A 22,228-nucleotide genomic window follows, 5' to 3' on the forward strand; every position below is an offset into this window, starting at 1 on the left:
CTATGTTTATAAAGTAAATTTAATACTATTTAATGTATATTCGAATGTAAAATGGTGTTACCGTTGATAGAATAAATAAATCTACCTGTATATATAAAATCCAATGTATGTTTGTTTGTTTGTCCTTTATGGACTCTGAAACCGCTCGACAGATTGTAATGAAACTTTCAGGCATTATTAAGCATTATTCAAGGATGGTTTGTGTGAAGTTTGGTGCAGATCCGTCAAAAGAGCTCCACCCCAGTGGCTCTGGAGTTTCCCATGATAACCTTATGAGAATAACCACAGGAATTACTCATATTGAAATGGAATTAAAGAATCTTAAAACTGGTTCAACTAACCAATTTGATTCCATGATGTTCAATAGCATAAAAAAGTTAATAGGTTTACCAACAGGGTGCAGCACTATTATTTTTTTAATTTTTTACATCAGCTAAATTGCGAATGAACTTCAATCTGGAGGCGAGTTAGTGTAGCCATTGACTTTGGTGTAGCCTAAGGCTAACCTGAAGGCAAGTGAGCGCAGCGAACGAGCCCCAACCTAAAGGTGAGTGAGCGTAGCGAACGAACTTCATCCAGGACGTGATTGAGCCATGCGAACGAGCTCAAATTGAAAATGAACGTGCATTAAGACATTAAACCACATTAGGACAGGACGACGTCTGTCGGGCCAGCTAGTATTTTATAGTGAATTTCCATTTCGGCCTGATTGGATTTAAACTAAAATGTCTCCTTAAAAATATCACATTTATTCCCTATTTAAATAGAATTAGTTTAAAAAGTAGGCTACCTACCTAGGTTTGCTGAAACAGGGAGGGTAAGAAGGTGTTTTTTTTATGTTAATAGCTTATGTAAGAAATAAATGCATTTTCAATTTTGATCAAAGTATGTTCATAAACATCAGTTTACTTATCTTACTTCTTACAAATGTTATAAATAATGTGATACCCCCACCGCAGCAAACCTGCAGACTAAGAAAATTTCCATTTGACTGATTGGATTTACACTGAAATGTCTACTTAAAAATATAACATTAATTCCCTATTTAAATAGAATTAGTTTAAAAAGTACTTAGGTTTGCTGCATCAGGGAGTGTGAAACTGTTTTTTTTTTTGTAAAATGTTAATAGTTAGTAAGAAATAAAAACATTTTCCAAATTTGATCAAAATATGTTCATAAACAAGCAAACTACAACAGTTGACTTATTCTCCATAAGAATAACATGGGAGTTTTAAATTTACAATTTTTTTGAATTTTCTCCGTAACCATTAGGCGCATAATAACGCTTAAATATACTAAATTATTTGTTTTTTAAGCTCTACAAAGTGGTTTGGAAAAAAATTGCTAAATTGTATGTTTTTTGGGTCAAAAATGGGAAAAACCTATTTTTACCCCATAAAACCCCCCGTAAACCCCCGTTCCCATGGTCCGATCAAGCTGGATCGCGAACTCGTTCGAATAAACGTAGGTTTGCACGTTTGTACCAAATTTCATCAAAATCGGATCACCTTTGCTCGAGTTATCGTGCTAACGGACACACACACACACACACACATATATATATAAATATATAAACATATAAATATATATATATATGAATTTGAATGGATGGTGTTTTTGGCCTCTAGGGACCTCAAAACGAAAAAAAATCGGTCCCGCGTCCAGGTCTTACCATGAGTACTACGGTAATAGCTTATTCCCTATATGGGAAATTCGCTAAAAGTTTGTGTGTTTGTTTGTTTGAAGTTCAATCACGCATAAACCACTGGACGGATTGGGCTGAAATTTGGCATGATGATAGCTTAAATTCCCGATTAGCATATAGGTATATTCTTATCTCAAAAATCCTTTCGGTTTCCGCCCCAGTGGCTCTGTAGTTCCCCAAGTTAACCTTATGAGTATTCATAATTAAAGGGAGTTAAAGAATTTAGTCCTGTTATATAGTTAGGATTGTTTATGTTTTTAATGTCATGAATAATTTGTAATTTTTTGCGAATTTTTAATCATTTATATTTTTGGTTTGCTGAACAGAAACATCCAACAAATTTTTAATAATATAGATAAATCATAAATAAAAATAATAGACAAAACTTGCTAAAATTGTCACACTTCCATAGTAGATGTTTACTTCGTCAAGCAAAGATTTGCTAAAGCTTTTTTGATGTAAGTGATCTAATTTTATTTGTGTGAACCTTTATAACACTGTTTTACAAAATACAAGACAATCATAAGTTTTAGTTTGTTATAATATGTTTTTTTCTGGCCTAAATAGAAAGTGCAAGACCAAAGCTATTTGGTTCTATACGTTCTAGATGGAAATAAGCAGACCTTTCTAGAGAACCCCATTAGCCAATCAAATTGAGACAAGTAAAGAGGGCATCTAATCATAGGGCGCCAGGTGCTATTTCTTCTTACTCCTTCAGATCTGACCAATAGGATTCACACACGACGAAATTTTATGTATGATGTGGATTTCGTCTGATGTACCGTTGTAGTTGCGGTGTTCGGTCAGTCAGCAAGTCATTTGGTTTCAACTGCGAGTGAAGAAAGTATTAATATCAGTAATCGGGAGTTTTATCGTGGTATACTTGTGTCTCAGGACAGATTTAGCTTTAAACAGTGATATTAGAAATATTTGGTAAGTTTCTACTAGTTTGCTATCTACCGGTTTAACCTTCTTGTACATTTAATTGACTCCATCAACTCTTCTCCTAATTCAGTTATCGACGTGTCCGTTCAGTATTTCTTGCTTTGTAATCTTAAGTTGAATGGTTCTTACGTTTCTATTGTTAAAATTTTCCTTTGTACTGTTGTTCACATTTTCTGTGTAAAGGTATTTTAATTAAATACAAGTTAGAGTAAGGTGCTATTTCTGGATGTCCATTTAGCTATGGTGCTATGGTAACTTACGTTAACGAGGTTTTAATTACGTAGCACTAGTCTGTTATTTTTACGCACGTTTTAATATCCCTTAGGCTATATTTAAAATTGTAGATTTTCTTCAGATTTTTCACATAGACTAGGCTAGGCCTGTTGAAATAATTCCAGCCCGCTTGGAATCAAGCTTGCCCAAATGATGTGACATGTCATCATATCTTAACTCATTCTTAAATTGATCATTATGTTAATTCTGTTTGCAGAAACATGAGGTTATTATCTCCAATTCTTCTTGGGATTGTGTTCTGCACAGTCTGTAGAGGTGCTACAGATGACAAGAATAAGGATATTGGAACAGTAATTGGCATAGATTTGGGAACAACATATTCTTGGTAAGTGTCTCAAAATTTTGTCGGTTTGAGGGTAAGTCCCATAGAAGTCCCCCCCCCCCCCACCACTTACTTTTGCTTATCCCCAGTAATGTAAGTTAGGCCCATAGGCTATGTTGCAATTGATTGAGGTTTTGGCAAACCTCGACCTGTTGAGGGGTACCTACAGTTTCTTAACTGGGCTACGCTAATATCGATTGAAAATATTGATTAATAATCAATATTTTAAAATATATCTAAGTTATTATAGGATTTAACTATCATAACCTATTGACCATTTTAAAAATAAATAATAATTTTATCCTAGATACCTCTATCAATCCTGGGTTCAAAAGTGATTTTAAATCTTTTTTACCTCTTCAGTTTCTTCTCTGGCGGCTATTTTTGTTTTGCGGAACACTCAAATTTTTGCTCATGTAAGGGTTTGCGTTAACTTACATTATACTCAATAACCATGAGCTAGAGTGATGGAACAAAAAGCATTTTAATCTGGAAGAAACAGCCTAAATATTATGTTCAGTACGTGTTTCTTGAAATGTGTATCAAAAACAGTTTTCAACCCATCTCAACATTTCATAAGAAAACAGAAAAATTTTAACTTTTGAAGGCGTATCTTATTACCGTTTGAACAAATAAAATCTCAGACTTGATTTTTTATGTGTGTGTAGCAACTGAGTAGAACTGTTTGTATTTCAAATATCAACCCTGAGACTTAATTCCTTTAAAAGTTATAATTTTTCAAAAAATTCAAATTTTGAGTCTCAATATCTTTGTTGGGACAATGTTTAAAAATCTGAAATTTTTACCAAAAACCCCTCTTATACTTGTTATATTGCTGTATGAATTTAATCTTTGAGATTTACTTTTAAGCTAAGTTACAGTAGGTAGGCTATCATGAACATCGCAAAAAACCCATAAGCTCGGCCAACTACTACTAGTACTAAAAGGTAGCTTAAAGATAAATTTATAATCTTTAATCTTAATTTATAATTTATAATCTTAAGTCCAACAGAATATTTTAAAATTCAAGTAAATTAACTTAATCTTAGGTCTATATTAACTTGTATATCTATGCAAGAATTAGCCTAATTTAAGTTAGTAGGCCTAGGCTTTGGAAAATATACCTAAGTAAAAGTTTAGGGCACAGTAGCCTCTCTAGAAGACAGTAGCCTATGTTTCAAACCTCAACCTTAAATTTAAATGTTGCAGTGTTGGTGTTTACAAGAATGGCAGAGTAGAGATCATCGCCAATGACCAAGGTAACAGAATCACACCATCCTATGTTGCTTTCACACTTGAGGGAGAACGTCTTATTGGAGATGCTGCCAAGAACCAGCTTACGACCAATCCTGAAAACACAGTGTTCGATGCCAAGCGTCTCATTGGCAGAGATTGGGGTGACAGCACCGTTCAGTCAGATATCAAATTCTTCCCATTCAAGGTAATTAAAATATTTTAACTCAATAGAAGTTCAACCCTACAATTTTTCTCCCAAGAGTGGTTGAATCTAGTTAGCCAACGAAAGAGGTCCTGACACAGTACTCTTTAGGGAGAAATTCAGTGCATTCATTGAAAAATTAATTTCAGCTTGTTTTCAAATATTTTTCTTAAGAAATTCAATAGATTTATAAAGTTCTGTCATGCTATGAATATTTTGACTCAATAGCGCAATATGGGAGGGGAAAGCTTTTTCATAAACTTGTGGGTACAACTCTAAAAACTTTAATTCATAATCTTTTAAAAGCAGCCTTGCTGATTTTCTGACTAGTAAAACATATTAGTGTTTCCAACTTGTTTAAGAGTAATTTTAGTGCATAATACATATTATTGTATATTTTAGGTTAGTTTTAATCCTGCTGTTTTTCAGCCATGCTATGAATCAAAACGTTATGTGATAATAAAGCATTATTTATTTATTTAAATATTTTTTCATGGTTCTTAAGTTAGAGCTTCACGATCAGAATTGTAAACACAATCTTGATCTCTGGGATCAGTAACAGTGTACTAATTTGTTTCCCCAAGATGGATTTCTGTTTTTAATAGGCCTATTATAAAAAATCGTGTTGCCTTGCTCTGTGAGGTGTGCGATAGTTTATTAGGCTACTTTGAACTGGAAGCTCATTTCTATAGGCCTTGTCTGAAATTAATTTTTATTGTATCTAGAACAAGAATAGATTTTATAACTTGTGGTTCAGTTTATTCTCTAGTTCTAAATGGTTTAACTAAAGAGTTAATAAGCTACACAATGTCTCAAATTCTTAGTAGCTCAGAAAGTCAATCAGAATCTAACACCTAAGCTTAGCCAATTAAATACCATGTAAGCCTAACTTATGGCTAAACATATATTTGTTAAATTTCAGGTCGTTGAGAAGAATGGCAAGCCTCACATTCAAGTAAGCACATCTCAGGGAGTCAAAGTTTTTGCTCCGGAAGAAATCTCAGCTATGGTCCTTGGAAAAATGAAGGAAACTGCAGAAGCTTATTTGGGAAAGAAGGTGAGATGGTTTTTAAAAGCTTGATTACTAATTTAAATATATATATACCTGGAGTCAATCCTTCATATATACTGTAATACGATTGCAATAAGATAAATTCCTGATTAATTAAATTCTCATCTCAATTTCCAATTTCCTTTAACCCTTAAGTTGGTATTTTTTGTTAAAAATAAGAATATCTGATCCTTATCGGAAGTTTAAACAATCTTTTATTTCAAAATTACTTTTTGAATAATAATGTAGATATAAATGTGTTATACTTGCTAAAAAATTAATTACTAACTTTATCAAAACTAATCACTTTTGAGAATAAAATTGGTCATAGTGGTCCAAAGTTAAAATTGGTAATTTTAACTTGAAACAAGACATCCGATAGAGTCTATAGTCAATGTAACAATGACGTAACATAATATTGGCCACTTAAATTGTTTGCTCAAGTCTACTAGGTTTAGAATGAAAGTGTAAAATAGAGGCACAATGGCCTAGGTTTTTGGGATTTTTTGAGGGAATAGAAGGCTTAACCTGAATTGGAAAGAATCCAAACTGGTCAAGAAACACAAAACTTTACATTATAGCCTATACACAAAACATTACTGACAGCTTTCTCAAATTAATAGAGAGAGTTTTCTTTAGGTCCACTGAGAATGCTGACAGTGAAATATTCTAATGTTTAGTGTAGCTATATATTGCAAAGTTGTGCGTTTCTTGTGCCAGTTTGGACTCTTTTACATTCAGGTAATCCTGCTATCCTCTCAAAAAGTCCTAGTCTTAGAATGATTTACTGTTATAATCACATTAGACATCTACAATAATTATTGTGTTATAGGTTACACATGCCGTGGTGACAGTGCCTGCCTACTTTAACGATGCCCAGAGACAGGCTACCAAGGATGCTGGTATTATTGCTGGTCTCAACGTCATGAGAATCATCAATGAACCGACAGCCGCTGCCATTGCTTACGGTCTGGACAAGAGAGAAGGAGAGAAGAATGTGCTGGTGTTTGACCTTGGTGGTGGTACCTTCGACGTGTCACTCCTCACAATTGATAACGGCGTGTTTGAGGTTAGTTTGATAAATTAATTGAGCTGAATTGATTTTAAAGTAATTTATATGATCTGAAATATTAAAATTTGTGTTTAGTAGGTGTGTTTACAATATTTATTGGAGTGTCATTTCAGGAAAATTAATGATTAATTTCTGGGTAGTTTTGCAAACTATTTTCTACACGTTGAGAGTTCTTGTTTTTATTTTGTATTTAAAGCTTTTGCATTAGTCTTTAAAAGCTTCATAGTTGTGTCCAAAATAAGTAAATTTGTTGGGCTAATCCTGAAGGTTTTAGTAACTTGGAAAAAAACTTGTTTAAATTTAAAAATATTGTCCATCTTGTTTGGCAAAATACTTTTAAAACTAAATTCATTTGTAGCTATGTTTATTTAAAGTCATTACTTCAGCATACCTTAAATATGGTATTCCCTAGCTCTTGTACGTAAATTTGTCATTCATTTATCCCCAACTAACTGTCCCTCAGGTGGTTTCAACCAACGGAGACACTCATCTTGGAGGCGAGGACTTTGACCAGCGAGTCATGGACCACTTTATCAAGCTGTACAAGAAGAAGAAGGGCAAGGACATCAGAAAGGACAACCGAGCTGTGCAGAAGTTGAGACGAGAGGTTGAGAAGGCCAAGAGAGCTCTGTCGTCCAGTCACCAAGTTAGGATTGAGATTGAAAGCTTCTTTGAGGGAGAAGACTTCTCTGAGACTCTGACCCGTGCCAAGTTTGAAGAGCTGAACATGGTGAGTTCATTTGTTTTACAACCTTGTTGGAACATTAATTAGTTGTAGGCCTATTTAGCCTATCACAAAATACTAAACATCTTGTATTATTTGCTGAAAAGAAGAAAATGTTAATGATTTTGAAGATAGTTTACATAAACCTTCATCAAATTAGTTATTTGAATGTATTTTGTGTTTTTATAACTCCAGATAGGATTTTTGGAACTTAGATTTTTGTCTTTCAGTCAAACCATTTAACTACGGTATTCGTTTTGAAGCCTTTATCCCAAATAACAAACCATACAGTGGCTGTCGGCCTAACTAAAATTTAAGTTTTAATTTTTAACAGTCCCTGGGTCAAATAACATCAACAAAAAACTCCAAAATAATTCCTATCGTAATTTTATTCATCTCTGATTTCTGATTGCAGGACTTGTTCAGATCAACCATGAAGCCCGTCCAGAAGGTATTGGAAGACGCTGACATGAACAAGAAGGACGTAGATGAGATTGTGTTGGTCGGTGGTAGTACACGTATCCCCAAGGTTCAGCAGTTGGTCAAGGAGTTCTTCAACGGAAAAGAGCCCTCTCGAGGAATCAATCCTGATGAAGCTGTAAGTTGAGAATACCTAGACAGAGCTAAGCCTAGGCCTACTGCTGGCAATTATTTAAACAATCTCAGTCTCAAGACAATTATCATAATTTTTACGTGTAAAGATTTCTGGTTTCAATGTTTGCATCCATTATTATCAATCAATATTTTATATTGTAGCCTCAGATGATTTTGGATGTAAATCGGTAACATAAGAGTTGCCTATTTGACTAAATTTGTATTTGTTCCACAATTTGTGTGTAATTTTTGTTAGTTTAAAATTTTTAAAGGGTAGTTTAGTCTCGTTCCAACACTCGGATGTTAAAATCAACTCGTTGAACGCTCTCTCTTGTGGTTACTAAATATTGTGTCTGACGCAGGTGGCCTATGGAGCGGCTGTGCAGGCCGGTGTGTTGTCTGGAGAGCAAGACACGGACGCCATTGTCCTGCTGGACGTCAACCCTCTCACCATGGGTATTGAGACTGTCGGAGGAGTCATGACCAAGCTCATCCCTCGTAACACTGTCATCCCCACTAAGAAGTCTCAGATCTTCTCTACCGCAGCTGACAACCAACACACTGTTACCATCCAGGTAGGCCTACATCCTTGTGCTCCAATTCTAGAATCACCAAATTGTTGTTATTTTAAACAGAGTTTTCTTGTAATTTGTTTGTGGTTAAGATAAATCTTTAAAGCAAACTGCATCTTCTGATAAGACGTAGCAATACATGGAGCTATCTGATCGTAGCGATACATGAAGCTAACTGATTTCCTTTAAGCCTATCACACTCAAATAAAGCCTAATGATAACTTGGATTTCTTGGAGTGCCATGAAAAATTCATTTTTCCATAAACTCGTAAAAAAGAGTATGTTTATTCCTAATATCTGTTAATTTTCCCTTAGGTGTACGAAGGTGAGAGACCAATGACCAAGGACAACCATCTGTTGGGCAAGTTTGACTTGACAGGAATCCCCCCCGCTCCTCGAGGTGTGCCACAGATTGAGGTTACGTTCGAGATCGATGCCAACGGTATTTTGCAGGTAATTGGCTCATACTGCCCTGCTAAGCACAGTTGTGGTAACTGACATTTTTGGGGAAAATGAGATATGGTTTCCATGTGATTCTACACATACTTAGGATCATATAAATAGCCTTAAATGCCGTATATGTTGTTGTATTTATTTATAAAATGCTTATTTTCTTTGCCGTATCTGCAGTTTAGGAGTGTTTTACCAAGCGCAGTTGTTGTAACTTACATTTACTAGGGTATTTAAGTTGTATCCAACAACAGATACAACGATTTCCCTTAGGAATGATATGTTACCACAAAATGCCTTAGCAATCCATCAGTTACGGCAATTTAGTTTAGCATCATCCCCATTATTGGCCGAGTATTCCTATACAAGTGCCGTGTTGTTGGAATCAAAGCTTTTGTCTCTTTTAATTGAGGCGACCTATTATTATCATATAATGAATTTAATTTCCTTTATATTGACATTCCACTTGGTGATATTGATAATAGTATCATTTTTGACTGCAAAATTTTAACAGAGTATCTTGTAGGCCTATTAAATGATGGGCCTTTCTTTAGAAGAGGTCATTTATTCTGCCAATAATGTAAGCATAATAAATTAAGCTGTAAGTTAAGTTTTTACAGGCCAATCTGATGAAATAAATTATGACTTGAGTGAAGGGGTTTATGGTTCAGATAATGTAGGCTTGATAAATGAAATTGAGATTTTAACAGGTCAATCTGATGATCTTAATGAAGATGTACCTACTTATGGAAATTACACATAACAAAAACGTCTCAAAAAGTGGCTAGTATTTTTTTTACAACCTTGTGCTATAACAAAACCAATGATAGGATTATTCAAGATATGTCTAAGGAAAATGGTGTCTCAGCAAAACCTGATGGGAGGAAAGGATAACAAGATTGACAGATCGTCGATTGCTGATCCAAAATGACTATACAAATTGTTAAAAAAAATTCAAAAGTTGTATTGCAATAATTGTTTTACAACCAATAAAAAGCATTTTGATTTAAACTTCAAATTACAACAATTTTAATGTAAGATTGAAATTATCTTTAAATTGTTTAACAATCAGTTTTATGCAGTATACAAAATAAGTTTTAATACAAGTTGTAACTATTTTAAAACAATTTTAAAATTGTTTTATTCTTAGTTTTGTTATAAAGAATTTTAAAACAATTTTACAAACAATATTAAAATTGTTTACAAAAGTATTTAACAATTGTTTGTTTAGGTCTAGTTCTTAAAAAAAAACAAGTTTCAACAATTTTAAAATCAATTTTTTTACAATATTTAAATAGTTTACAAAACTATTAGACAATAGTTTGTGTAGTTCTTAAAAAACAAGTTTCAACAATGTTGAAATAAATGTTTAATTTGTTTGATTATTGATGTTTGATTAAATATGAGATGTTTAATCTTAATTAATGGGTTTTATCCCTGTTTTGGCAATTTTTTAAGTCGCATGCATTTAATTTGGATTATATACTAGCTATATATGTTTTATCATTCATGTTTATATAACAGCTTATAACGCTTAAATTTTTTTGTTTTAAAATGTAATGAAGTAGTTGAAAAAGTATTAAAATAAAATAAAATATGTTTATCATTATTGTACAGTTAAAGCATGGTAATTAATTAATTCTTCTTATAAAGAATTTTTTTGGAAAATATAATACAATTGTTTATAATTTTATACCAGTTATGTACGCACCTACATGGATTAACATACATATATGTAGTGTCGTGTGCTTCTATATTATAAATAATTATTTAAATAGGTAAATTCATAATGCATAAGTTACCGGTACAGACATTTGTGATAAGTTACCGATAACGTTGTGATAGTTGCGATACTAGATACAGTGGTGGAACACCTGCTTAACATATAATAATTAATAATGAATACAAATATTTTTTTTATATTTCAATTTTCTAACTTATTTGAGAAAAGTTTTAGTAGGTGTTGAACAATTTAAGGGGGAAGATTAATTAATCATATAACAATTGTAATAACATCACTAATGGTATAATTCATATATATTTATTTAAATACCAGTATCCTCTCCAACCCCCCATAAAAAACAATTCAACAACTTGTTGCCAAAACAGAATCATAGTATCAAAAATATTTCAATCCAGAAATTTTGTTTATTTTGGGATCCTTATATTGTGTTGCATTTGAAACAATAACCATGATTTTGCTGGACCAGTTTGTGGCATCTGCAGAGATACAACATATTGGCTTAGGAAAATTAAGTTGCCACTATATGGCCTAGTATATTTGATTGTAATTGATAAGATCTAAAGCATTATCTAATTTCTTAAGTATTTAGAATGTTTTCATGTTAAAAATAATTTTGGAAAAAGATTTAGCGTTAAAAAATACATAAGATGTGACAAAAAAATTGTTTTAAGTCAATTTTTAACTGTATGGCATAGTTTTAAACATACTACCCTTATTTTCTCAATTTTACCCAGATGTCAGTTACCACAACTGTGCTTAGCAGGGCAGCATACATGACATTGTTTTTTTTTTTTAGTAATACGTGCTGTCTACCAGTAACTATTAAGTCGCTGATTTTGGTAGTCAGTTATGAAAATCACCAATTTGAATTAAAAATGTATTTTATAAGTTACACATTTCTATCAGGGCTACATAAATAATACATATAGCAGTTAGATGGATTTTTCTATCCTGAAAAATTAGGACCAACAATAGTAAAGCTATGGGTTATTGACAGTTCCAAAATTTTCTTGCCCTATTCTAGTTTTGATATTTAATCATATCAGTCTTAGTATTTGCTTTAAAAAGTTCAAATTAAAAGGGAATGCTCATCATTAAATTGAAAGAAGCGTATTTAACAACTATTTTAAGACCCTCCTCAAAAGGTAATAATGATATTTATTTGGTTAACCGTTCAAGTACTCACTGAGATGTGAGATAACTTGTGAAATTACACTTTTTAATGACTACATTATGTGTATCAGGTATCTGCTGAAGACAAGGGAACCGGAAACAGGGAGAAGATTGTGATCACAAACGACCAGAACAGGCTGACCCCTGATGACATTGAGAGAATGATCAAGGACGCTGAGAAGTTTGCTGATGATGACAAGAAGCTGAAGGAAAGGGTGGAGGCTAGGAACGAACTGGAATCTTACGCTTACTCGCTCAAGAACCAGCTCGGCGACAAGGATAAACTGGGAGCCAAGGTACGGATGTCAGAGCTTGAGTATGAGTTAAGACGAGACACTTCGCCAAAATGAATTTTCTATTACTTAGGGACTGTTTTTTTTAACTATTGTGGTTAGATTATCATCAAACTTGAGGTATTTGTAGTTGCAAGCAACAGTTAAGATTATGGTACTTAGGTACTACTTTTATCTGAGTGAAACTTAATTAGGCCAACACAATGTTAATCTATATATTAATAGGCAAGCATGATTCTTTAAAACCTTTTTTCTCAACTTGTGTGTATCGCAGGGAAAATCTACACATACTGTTGGAATGATATTTTCCTGTAGATGTGCAGAATCCCTTTATAAATTTAAATAGGCTCAAAAATAAACACAAAAAATGAATTTAAAATTTTGAAAAAATTAACATTGATCTTGTGGGTTGCCATGCTGGTGACGAAATAACAACAAAATATAAACAGAAAATCAAAACAAAAATGGAAGAAACTCCAATCACATGTTTTATTTACAGTGTGGGGTGAAAATAGAGAGGTCTGTACATTACATATTTGTGGTTGAGTTTCGACCACTGGACGACCTCTAGTATATTAATTTCAGGGCTGTGCGAATAGTTCGAAAAACGAATCGAATCCGAATCTTTTTAGAGATTCGATTCGGATTCGAGAACGAATCTACTGTTTCTAATTGGATTCGGATTCGGAATCGATATTCGAATTTACCGGTAAGAGATCCGGGTTCGGATTCGATATTCGAATTTTTTGGAAATAGATCCGAGTTGGGATTCGATATTTGAATTTATATCATCGGCCATCGCAACGGTAGTTTTGCAAGCGGATTATTATGGAGCAGTTGATTTGATTCGACAATCGACTCTTTGGCTCCGTCGTTTAATTAGTGAACACCCGTTCACTTCACTCGGTCAGTTTTATTTGTTCCGTCAGTCGGTTTTAGAACCAAGAACCAACAGAAAACGAAATGGCGGCAGTGACTCAGATTATTATCCCGAAAACGGGACTTTTAGACCACGAGCGGGATTTAAATTGGATGCGGGATAAAACGGATTTTTCAGCTATGACGTCTGTTTTTAATTGTTTCTACTTATTTTTAGGGAAAACGAACTCCAATTGGTAAACTCCTGTAGCAAAAGATAATATCGATGTTTAAACAACTATTTAAACATGATTCGTCAAACATAAATTTAAACGAAAAATACCATACGGGATAAAACGGGTTTCTCCATCATCCGGAAGCGGGATTAAACGGGATTTCTCGAACCAGCAGGCGGGATTATTTTTTTGGTCGTGTGGTGGATACACTGAGACTGAATGGCAGACGTGGTTGGGTTTCTTGCTTCTTGATCAGTGTCGACTGTCAGAGTTGATTAATTTGAACCAGGAATTAATTGGGATTGGGACTGGAACATTGAAGTTTTAACTCTTGAGTGACTTATTACGACAACTAATAGAACGGAAACGAAACTACAACGGGACACCGACACTGACAGCACTCGACAGTCGACTCATCCATCAGTATGACAATGAAAATGGACGCCAGACTACCTTAGGTAAATAAATAAATTAATAATTATACGTTAAACTGTGTTTTTTATTAGGCCTAAGTTATGTTAGTCTTGTACTTTATTGATCTAATCTAATTTATAGTTCTGATTTGATGATGCACTTCTGATTAAATGGACAATATGATGTACACTGGTAAAGATAGCCACATTCAAGTATAAGTTAAAGTAAAGTGTAAACATAACCTAAACTTATCTTAAGTAACTTACGTAAAAGGTTGATAAAGGATTTTTTTGTATAGATAACTAATAATTAATTAGTAATAAATAAGTAATTAATTAGTTGGTTTATAGCCTAACTTAGCCTATATCATATAGGTAGTTTGATACCTTTATACATCCACCGCTGACCAGTAATGACTGGATAGATTTCGTCAAAAAAAGTTTAAAGTGATAATACTTTAGAATTGGATTCACTTTTAACTTAAGTTAGGCCTATTTATTTCTGTTTATTTTTTTAAACAAAATTATTGATTAGGCTATTAGTAGTTTGTAAAGCTTCCAGTAAGTTGATCATCCAGATTAGTCTTATCACCTTCAATCTTTTTCATTTTGTAATAGGCCTAGGCCAATGTTGTTTTTTGAGGATCTCAATGAAAACTTAAGTTAGATTGGGTTTAGCTTAGGGTAAGTTAACTTATTTGATTTCAAATTTATAGGCCTAGATGTAAGGTAGGTATTATGCCTAATCTGCAATGGGTCAAAATTGGACGGCTGATACTTAAAACGACTTGTGTAGGCCTACTCTGATTTTTTGTTGCCTGGTTCATAATATGAACCTGACCATAAGTAGTGTTATTCTTTAGGCCTAGGTCGCATTTGAACCCTATCTTGGCTATCAGTACATAAACTTAACCTCACAGTGTGAGGTGAGATGTTAACTTGTAATAGTCATAACTTACGGACTTAGGCTCATATGTCGCATTTGAACCCTATCTTGGCTATCAGTAGGCTACATAAACCTTACCTCACAGTGTGAGTTGCTAATTTGTAAGTCATACAAACTTAGGCTTATGTAGAGGAATAACACTGGGTGTATAAGGTAAACTGCCCTTTTTATTATACAGTTGAACCTCTAAGTACAAAACAAATTTCAAGGGGTACGGGAAAATTGTGCACTATTGAAGTATTCTTAATAAAGAGGGTCGTTTTATCAAAGTTTAATGCTGCTGTTGTTCTTCTTATAGAGGTTTCTCCTCGCTCATATGTTTTTCCAAACAATGACTGAGGAAAGAGGAGGGATGGGTGAGGGAGTTTCATGTTGAGACAAGCATCTATTTGTTTTGAAAACTACGTACCGTACATACTATGGAGGTTAAGATTATGATAAATTTGTCTTATAGAGGTCACGTTCGTCTTGTAGAGGTTTTGTGCTAAGAATATTCGTTGTATAGAGGGTAATCATTCCTAGCCCATGTCACAAACAAATTCGTCTTATGGAGGTTTTTAACTTAATTACTACGTTGTATAGGCCTAGAGGTGTTTTTAGCATTGGCCTATATGAAAGTGTCAAGGGGATTAAAAAAAAATTTGTCTTATCGAGAAATTCATTTTATTGAGGTTCGTACAAACGAGGTTCAACTGTATTATTTTTAAAAGCAATATTTTTATTATTGGCGAGATAATACGAGAATCACGGTATTTGGACGAGTCACGATATTTGGCAATTTAACTTACCTTAGGTCATCACTTTTAGCGAGTAACTTAGGCCTAGGTGGTAGGCCTATCTTATGCCTAATTGTTTAGGCCTGGTTTCAAAACTTGAAATAACTAGGCCTAGGCCTAAATTAAATTTTATAGGATCCTATGTTTTATCCCATTTCAAGGATTGTTTCTTTTTGCACTTTTGTGGCCATTCCCTATTTCAAGCCAGAAAATGTGGGCTAAAAATGTGAAAATTAATTAAAATTCCTGACTTAAAAAATATTTTTTTTTAAATTTTTTATTAGCCTAACTTACATAAGTTAAGTAGCCTAACTTGGTATTATGTAATGGGCAGCTTACGTTTTCATTAACTTAGGTACTCTTAATAGTTAGTTTACCAGGCAAAATTAAAGAATTTAACGTTTAATTAGGCAATGTATCAATGTATCCTTCACCCTTAAATTTATGTCAATAAATTGATAGAGTGCCGGTTTTTTTCGTAATGGTTAGGTTATATGCTATGAAAAATGTAATTTAGGTCATTCTTACCTTATCAGTAGGCTAGGTACACCCTCAGAAAATAATTTTTTTTTTCAAAATGTAGGAAATAACACTTTGATTCTGAAAATGATGTTTTTTTCAGCGCAAAACGTCGGAAAGGCTCGGAAAAGCGTGAAAACAGGGAAAAATATTTTTAAGCCGAAATTGGTTGTGTGTGTACTCAAATTAATCGGTAGAGCGAGCTGAACAAGAATTTGAAAGCGTATTCAAGATCTGATGTATTGACGCTTATGAGGTCGTAACTTTGTGCATATTCTTGTTCATCTCGCTCTACCGATTAAATCTAGTACCCACATGACAGATTTCGCCAAAAAAATTTTTCCCACTTTTCCCTGGTTTTCCAACGTTTTCTTGAAAAAATCATTTATCGGCTTGCCTGACATAGGTTCTTTTTCTACAGAAAATGGATGGTGGCAGCATTCCTGAAGATGATGGCAACATTGCTGAAAACCTAGATGATTATTACAGCATCAACATTCCTGAAGGCCTAGACGACTATGACAACATTACTGAAGACCTAGACAGTTATGACAACATTCATGAAGATCCAGACTACTGTGACCATATAGAAAACCATGAAGATTCTAATAAGAACAAATGCAAGAGAAAAGATGCTGATGATAGACAAAATCTAAATCTTCAAAAAAAGAAGCAAAAAGTTGCTCCGATTTTTATAACACAAACCAAGCAATCTAATTCCACTTCCATCAATAAATGTTCTCGTAGTAATGAAAATGAAATCCTCCCATCGACCTCACAAATTCAATCCCCATCCCCACCAATCCAATTGATAAGAAATGCAAATCCTCTATGGAATTACTTTGAAAAACCTAACAAATTTGAAGGAAAATGTAAAATTTGTCAAAAAATGTTAAAACAAGGGACAAGTGGAACGACATCTTCATTAATCAAACATTTGAAAAGTCACAAACAAAGTTATGAGAGCTATACAATCGAAAAACAAAAATATGAAGAGCAATCAAAGAAAAGTCTACAAATACCAACAGACAAAAAAATTCAACAAAAACTAACTATCGGTCTTGGCATTGGCATTCCTAAGTGGCCTTTGGACTGTAAAGAGCAAAAGAAAGTTGATGGGCTAGTCTCTACTTTTATTGTGCAAGGCCTGCATCCCTACTCGATTGTTGAGGAGCCAGGTTTTAAACGTCTTATAAATGCTGGTTTTCCAAAATACAATCACCATAGCAGAACAACATTTTCAAGATCAATAATACCTAAATTGTACAACGAAGAGATGACAAAAGTAAAATCAATTATAAATGAAGACTTACCCTACCTAGAAAGTCTTGCATTTACTACGGACGGATGGAAATCTAGGAGTGGTGACTCTTATTTCTCTCTCACATGCCACTACATAGATAAAGATTTTAATAGTAAAAGTTTCTGCCTAGGAAATAAACTGTTTGAGGAAAAGGCTACTGGTGAAAACATCTCTAATTTCTTAAAAACAGAAATGTATAATTGGGGATTGTCTGAAAGAAGAGAAAAGGTAATACCAATTTACATGGTAACCGATGGCGGAAAAAATATTGTCAATGCGGTTAAACAAACCACGTGGGTTCACAGAGAATGTTTCGCACATAAACTCCAGCTCGTTGTGGAATCTGCAGTCAACAGTGACACAGCAGCTCAAGAAATGTTGCAAAAGTCACGGTCAATTGTAGGGCATTACCATAAGAGCAATGCTGCTACATCAAGATTTAAAAAAATTCAGCAACAACTGTCAATGAACCCAAAACACGTCATTCAAATGGTAGACACCAGATGGAATTCCGAATTCTTAATGCTTGAAAGGCTTGTTGAGCTCAAAATTGCGATAAACACGGAACTGGCAACGTCACATCACTCAATATCAATTTTAAGTCAAGATGAATGGGGTTTAGCAGAAGCTTACATTGAGTCGCTGAAACCAATTGAAGTGATCACAAGAATTATGTCTGCCGATAAATATCCTACGTCTTCTATGATTATCCCAGTATTACATGAAATTGAAACAAAGTTAACAAATATAATTGCTTCGGGCCCAAGCAACAAATCAAATAGTACAAGAAAAAGTGTATCATTTGCAAAAAATCTTCTCAATTCCCTGAAAACAAGATTTCCACTATACAAGGATAACAGTATTAATCAAATCTGTACAGCTCTAGATCCTCGGTTTAAATGTGTTTTACTTGAAAAGAATTTGATTGTAAAAAAACTTGAACAGCTTGCTGAAACCATTTACCAATCGATGAACCATTCAAGTGTGCAGCAGCCTGATGTCTCCAGAGAAACCCAGCCTTCATGCTCCAAAGAAAATGACATTTGGAGTGCTTTCAACAAAGCAGCATCCAAACAAATGCAACCATCTCTCAGCCCAGGAATTCAGGAAGTAAATGCTTACTTTCAAGACGGCCTTGTTGAGAAAACAGTAAATCCTTTTGTTTGGTGGAAGCAAGCTTCCTCCAAATATCCCATCCTATCTAAATTGGCGCAAAATTACCTTCCCATACCTGCAACCCAGGCCAGTAGCGAACGACTCTTTAGTGCAGCGGGCAACATCATTACGCAGAGAAGAGAATCTCTTACACCTGAACATGCTGAGCAGCTTCTGTTTTTGTTTAATGTTTATAAAGACAAAGACTAAAATATTCCATTCACACGGATTAAGAACAGTTTTTTTAAAGTAATGTAAAATTATCTCATTCACTTGGCACATTTTGAAATGTGCTAAACTTTACACTCTCAAAAAATGCTCTTGAGATATAGACCCCAATAATTTAGTTTTTATTTATTATTATTTCAAAATAATATGATGTACTGAATACCACTTGCGTTGCCAAAGAACACAGTTTATTGAGGTATTATTATTTGAAAAATTTATATTTATTTAAACAATATTGCACATTGTTTATATGTACTGTATTGTACAATAATATTTCATTTGTTTGTTTGCATTTATTTTTGTTGTTTGTTTTGTTTGGATATATAAATAATTGATATGTAAATAAATATGATATAGGCTACTTTTTCATATGATGGAGAGTATTTGTTCAGTATAGTGTTAACAACATAAATTGATTCTCTGTTAAATGGCCAATTTCGTTTTTATTTTGTGAATGAATTATCACTCTGTATTGCAAGTATGAAATATAATCTCAGCTCCTTAAAGTAATTAATATTAAATTGGTTAACATATTTAACTGTACTTAACACATAAATGTAATTTGTCAAACCTTCGTGAAAATGTTCTGTGGTTAGTTAAGTTTAAACTTTTTATTTTCTTGCTTTGGTTTTGGCCTTTTGCCTAGCCTCATATTTCTGTCTATTATCCTACAGTAGGTTTTGTCTTGTAAAATTAAAAGTAAGGAGAATTTACTTTTAGTTATGTTTATTCTTATTCATATTTGTTTGTTTTAAGAATTCATGAATAAAAGAGTTCATTTTAGTACAGGATAAATCATTCAGTTGTTTTTATTCCAATTGATCTTAGTTATTGCCAATTGCCAGGGAAGATTTGGGCAAACAAAACAAAACATACATACAATTCTTATAATTCTAAAATTCTTATTCTTTGTTTTACATTTATATGTCATATTTCTAATTTATTATGTTATAATATTAATAAATTATAAAACCATTTTATATTTTTATTTTATTATTTAAAAATCAGACCCCTAATAATAAAAAATAGTAAACTACAATTAAGAAGTAATATTTATTAACATAGTAACATCTTGGTCATTCTCATTCTGTGATATTGTTATTGTTGGGGGCGGGTTCATAGGGGAGAATGAGAAAATTTTATTATGGAGTGAAAAAGAAATTAATACTTAAATTTACAAAATATATCTTAAAATATAGGAACATGTCAGAATAATACCAATTTATTAGATGAGTGAGTATATACAAAGTTTCTTATGGTTGATTCCGTGGGTTTGGTGGAGATGTCTGGTGAGTGGCTGTAGACTGGAGCGTGGAGTGAGATCACCAGGGGCGGACAGCAGTCTTTGAAGGGGTGAATCTTCTCCAAGAGTGGTAGATAGGATATTCCGTAGCTGTAGAATGTCTTATTTACAAAATCGTCAGGAGGTCTTCCAGTTACAACACTTAATATTAAGTATTTAGTATTTTATTTTCACAATTACATTACACTCTCTAGCATTTAGAAGGAAGAGAGATCTTGAGCAAATAATTACATGTTAAACGTTATTAGTTTACTCCAACAGTCAAAATATAATCCACTATATACATATTTAAAAAGAGAATAAACAAGTAGGACATGCTGACTGTGGGTTAACTAATACAAGAGTGGACAGTACAGTCTGGAAAAGTAGGTCAGTTAAGATATATAAGCTATCTTTGGGAATCCTTAGTTGAAAATTCAAATATAGGCCTATTAAGCTTAAACCAAACAGTTATTGTTTTACAGCACTTAACATTTCAAGAATCCTCTCTTGACCAAATTCTGAATAATATAAATGATGACATATTATGTCTTAAAGATTGTCGAGTTCCGAAAGACATTGCCTTTCGGAACTGGTTAAAATATTCAGAATCGATAACAGCTGTAAATATGAGATTCGGATTCGATCCGGGTTCGATAACGGCTCTAAATTTAAGATTCGGATTCGATCCGGGTTCGATAACAGCTGTAAATTTGAGATTCGGATTCGATCCGGATTCGGTAATGGCAATAAATTTTAGATTCGGATTCGACCCGGAACTAATTTAAGTATTCGGATTCGATCCGGATTCGGTAAATTCTGTACAACTATGATTCGGATTCGGATTCGAACCAAAATTTCTGGATTCGCACAGCCCTGATTAATTTCCATAAGTTACTTTTTTGTTACACAAAATAAATGCATGATTAGCTTCAAAATGTATAACAAGTAAACACTATTTTTAGTCTTAAACCAAACTATTCTCTTTTCCCTGCCCGTATACTTAGGCTATGATTATTGTCTTAATCGCTGTGCTATTGTAATATCAATATTGAATTGATGTACTCAACTCTCATATTTGTTAAGAATGTAACTAACTATTACGTTGTTTTATATTACACTTTCTGTTGTGGTATAATATAAATGAATATTGTTTAACAATTCAACCCCCTATTACAGGTGAGTGATAGCGACAAGTCTAAGATGGAGGAAGTCATCGAAGAGAAGATCAAATGGCTAGAAGACAACCAGGACGTGGATGCAGAAGAGTACAAGAAACAGAAGAAGGAATTGGAAGATGTCGTACAACCAATCATCGCAAAACTGTACCAAGGAGCAGGTGGTCCTCCACCCCCGGCAGGCGGTGAAGACGACGACGTCAAAGACGAGCTGTAAAGACTGCACACGCGTAGCTTTAAGTCATCCTCATGAACAGTGTTCCGTGCAACTAAACCATGAAACATGAAATATAATTTCAGTATTTCATCCCCAAACTGAAATAGTTGTCATACAACATAGTCTTCAGTATCACTTATGCTTTTTATCATTTTGTACAGAACAGGTTAAAAACTGTTTAATTGAATATATTATTCAATTTTGTTATTTATTATGAATGAAGACTGTTACCGACAGATGTTACCACGACTGCTGTATATGTCTTTTATATTTATTCTGTTGTGATAATGTCTGTCGAATTTAGCTTTCAGTTTGTATGAGAGCGTTGATGTGTGTGAGTGTGTTGGTAACATAAGAATACAATTTTTTGATAAATGTTGTGATTTATTTCTTGTCCTTTTAGATTTAGATCTTGGTTACTTATAGGCCTATTATCTGAGCAAGCCCTAAGTATAATTTTTTGTTTTATAACCCGAAACTTTATGGGCTAAAATATTTTTCATTGTAAGGAATTGTCAGCAAAAAGTGTTCCTTTTTGTAATGACAAGAGCCCAGACTATAATATCCCTATTATGCTGTTATTGTTCACAATCAACATGACGCCAGTTGGTGTTTTGAAATATTTTGTATTAATGAAGGATACAGCTATGTTTGTTCAATAATAATTTGCCTCATGACTTGTAATAGATAATTAATAGTTATTTGTGTGACTAGTGGTGAAAGTGGCACTTTGCTGCACA

At 33.5% G+C, this 22,228-nt stretch overlaps 2 protein-coding genes across 2 annotated transcripts; both read left to right on the forward strand.

Annotated features, from left to right (window-relative positions):
* The first annotated feature begins 2,479 nt into the window (after positions 1 to 2,479).
* Positions 2,480 to 21,863, forward strand: LOC128993223 (endoplasmic reticulum chaperone BiP). The gene is made up of 11 exons (XM_054416989.1): positions 2,480 to 2,638; positions 3,141 to 3,269; positions 4,476 to 4,707; positions 5,627 to 5,761; positions 6,588 to 6,824; positions 7,291 to 7,557; positions 7,967 to 8,149; positions 8,508 to 8,720; positions 9,033 to 9,170; positions 12,156 to 12,380; positions 21,273 to 21,863. The coding sequence occupies exons 2-11, from the start codon at positions 3,145 to 3,147 to the stop codon at positions 21,486 to 21,488; spliced, it is 1,971 nt and encodes a 656-aa protein (XP_054272964.1). The 5' UTR covers positions 2,480 to 2,638; positions 3,141 to 3,144; the 3' UTR covers positions 21,489 to 21,863.
* Positions 13,313 to 18,816, forward strand: LOC128993221 (E3 SUMO-protein ligase ZBED1-like). The gene is made up of 2 exons (XM_054416987.1): positions 13,313 to 13,929; positions 16,547 to 18,816. The coding sequence occupies exon 2, from the start codon at positions 16,550 to 16,552 to the stop codon at positions 18,791 to 18,793; it is 2,244 nt and encodes a 747-aa protein (XP_054272962.1). The 5' UTR covers positions 13,313 to 13,929; positions 16,547 to 16,549; the 3' UTR covers positions 18,794 to 18,816.
* Positions 21,864 to 22,228: the final 365 nt, after the last annotated feature.

This window comes from Macrosteles quadrilineatus, unplaced genomic scaffold (assembly GCF_028750875.1).
Source record: "Macrosteles quadrilineatus isolate MER2022 unplaced genomic scaffold, UCM_ALF_1.0 Scaffold_4__1_contigs__length_99947679, whole genome shotgun sequence".
NCBI lineage: Eukaryota > Metazoa > Arthropoda > Insecta > Hemiptera > Cicadellidae > Macrosteles > Macrosteles quadrilineatus.

What these genes read in the sequence shown, in the direction of transcription:
- LOC128993223 (XM_054416989.1), top strand. Translation starts at nt 3,145, where the DNA reads ATGAGGTTATTATCTCCAATTCTTCTTGGGATTGTGTTCTGCACAGTC. An exon ending in AAGCTTATTTGGGAAAGAAG is followed by an intron (nt 5,762 to 6,587) that starts GTGAGATGGTTT and finishes ATTGTGTTATAG; the next exon opens with GTTACACATGCCGTGGTGAC. An exon ending in TTGATAACGGCGTGTTTGAG is followed by an intron (nt 6,825 to 7,290) that starts GTTAGTTTGATA and finishes ACTGTCCCTCAG; the next exon opens with GTGGTTTCAACCAACGGAGA.
- LOC128993221 (XM_054416987.1), top strand. Translation starts at nt 16,550, where the DNA reads ATGGATGGTGGCAGCATTCCTGAAGATGATGGCAACATTGCTGAAAAC.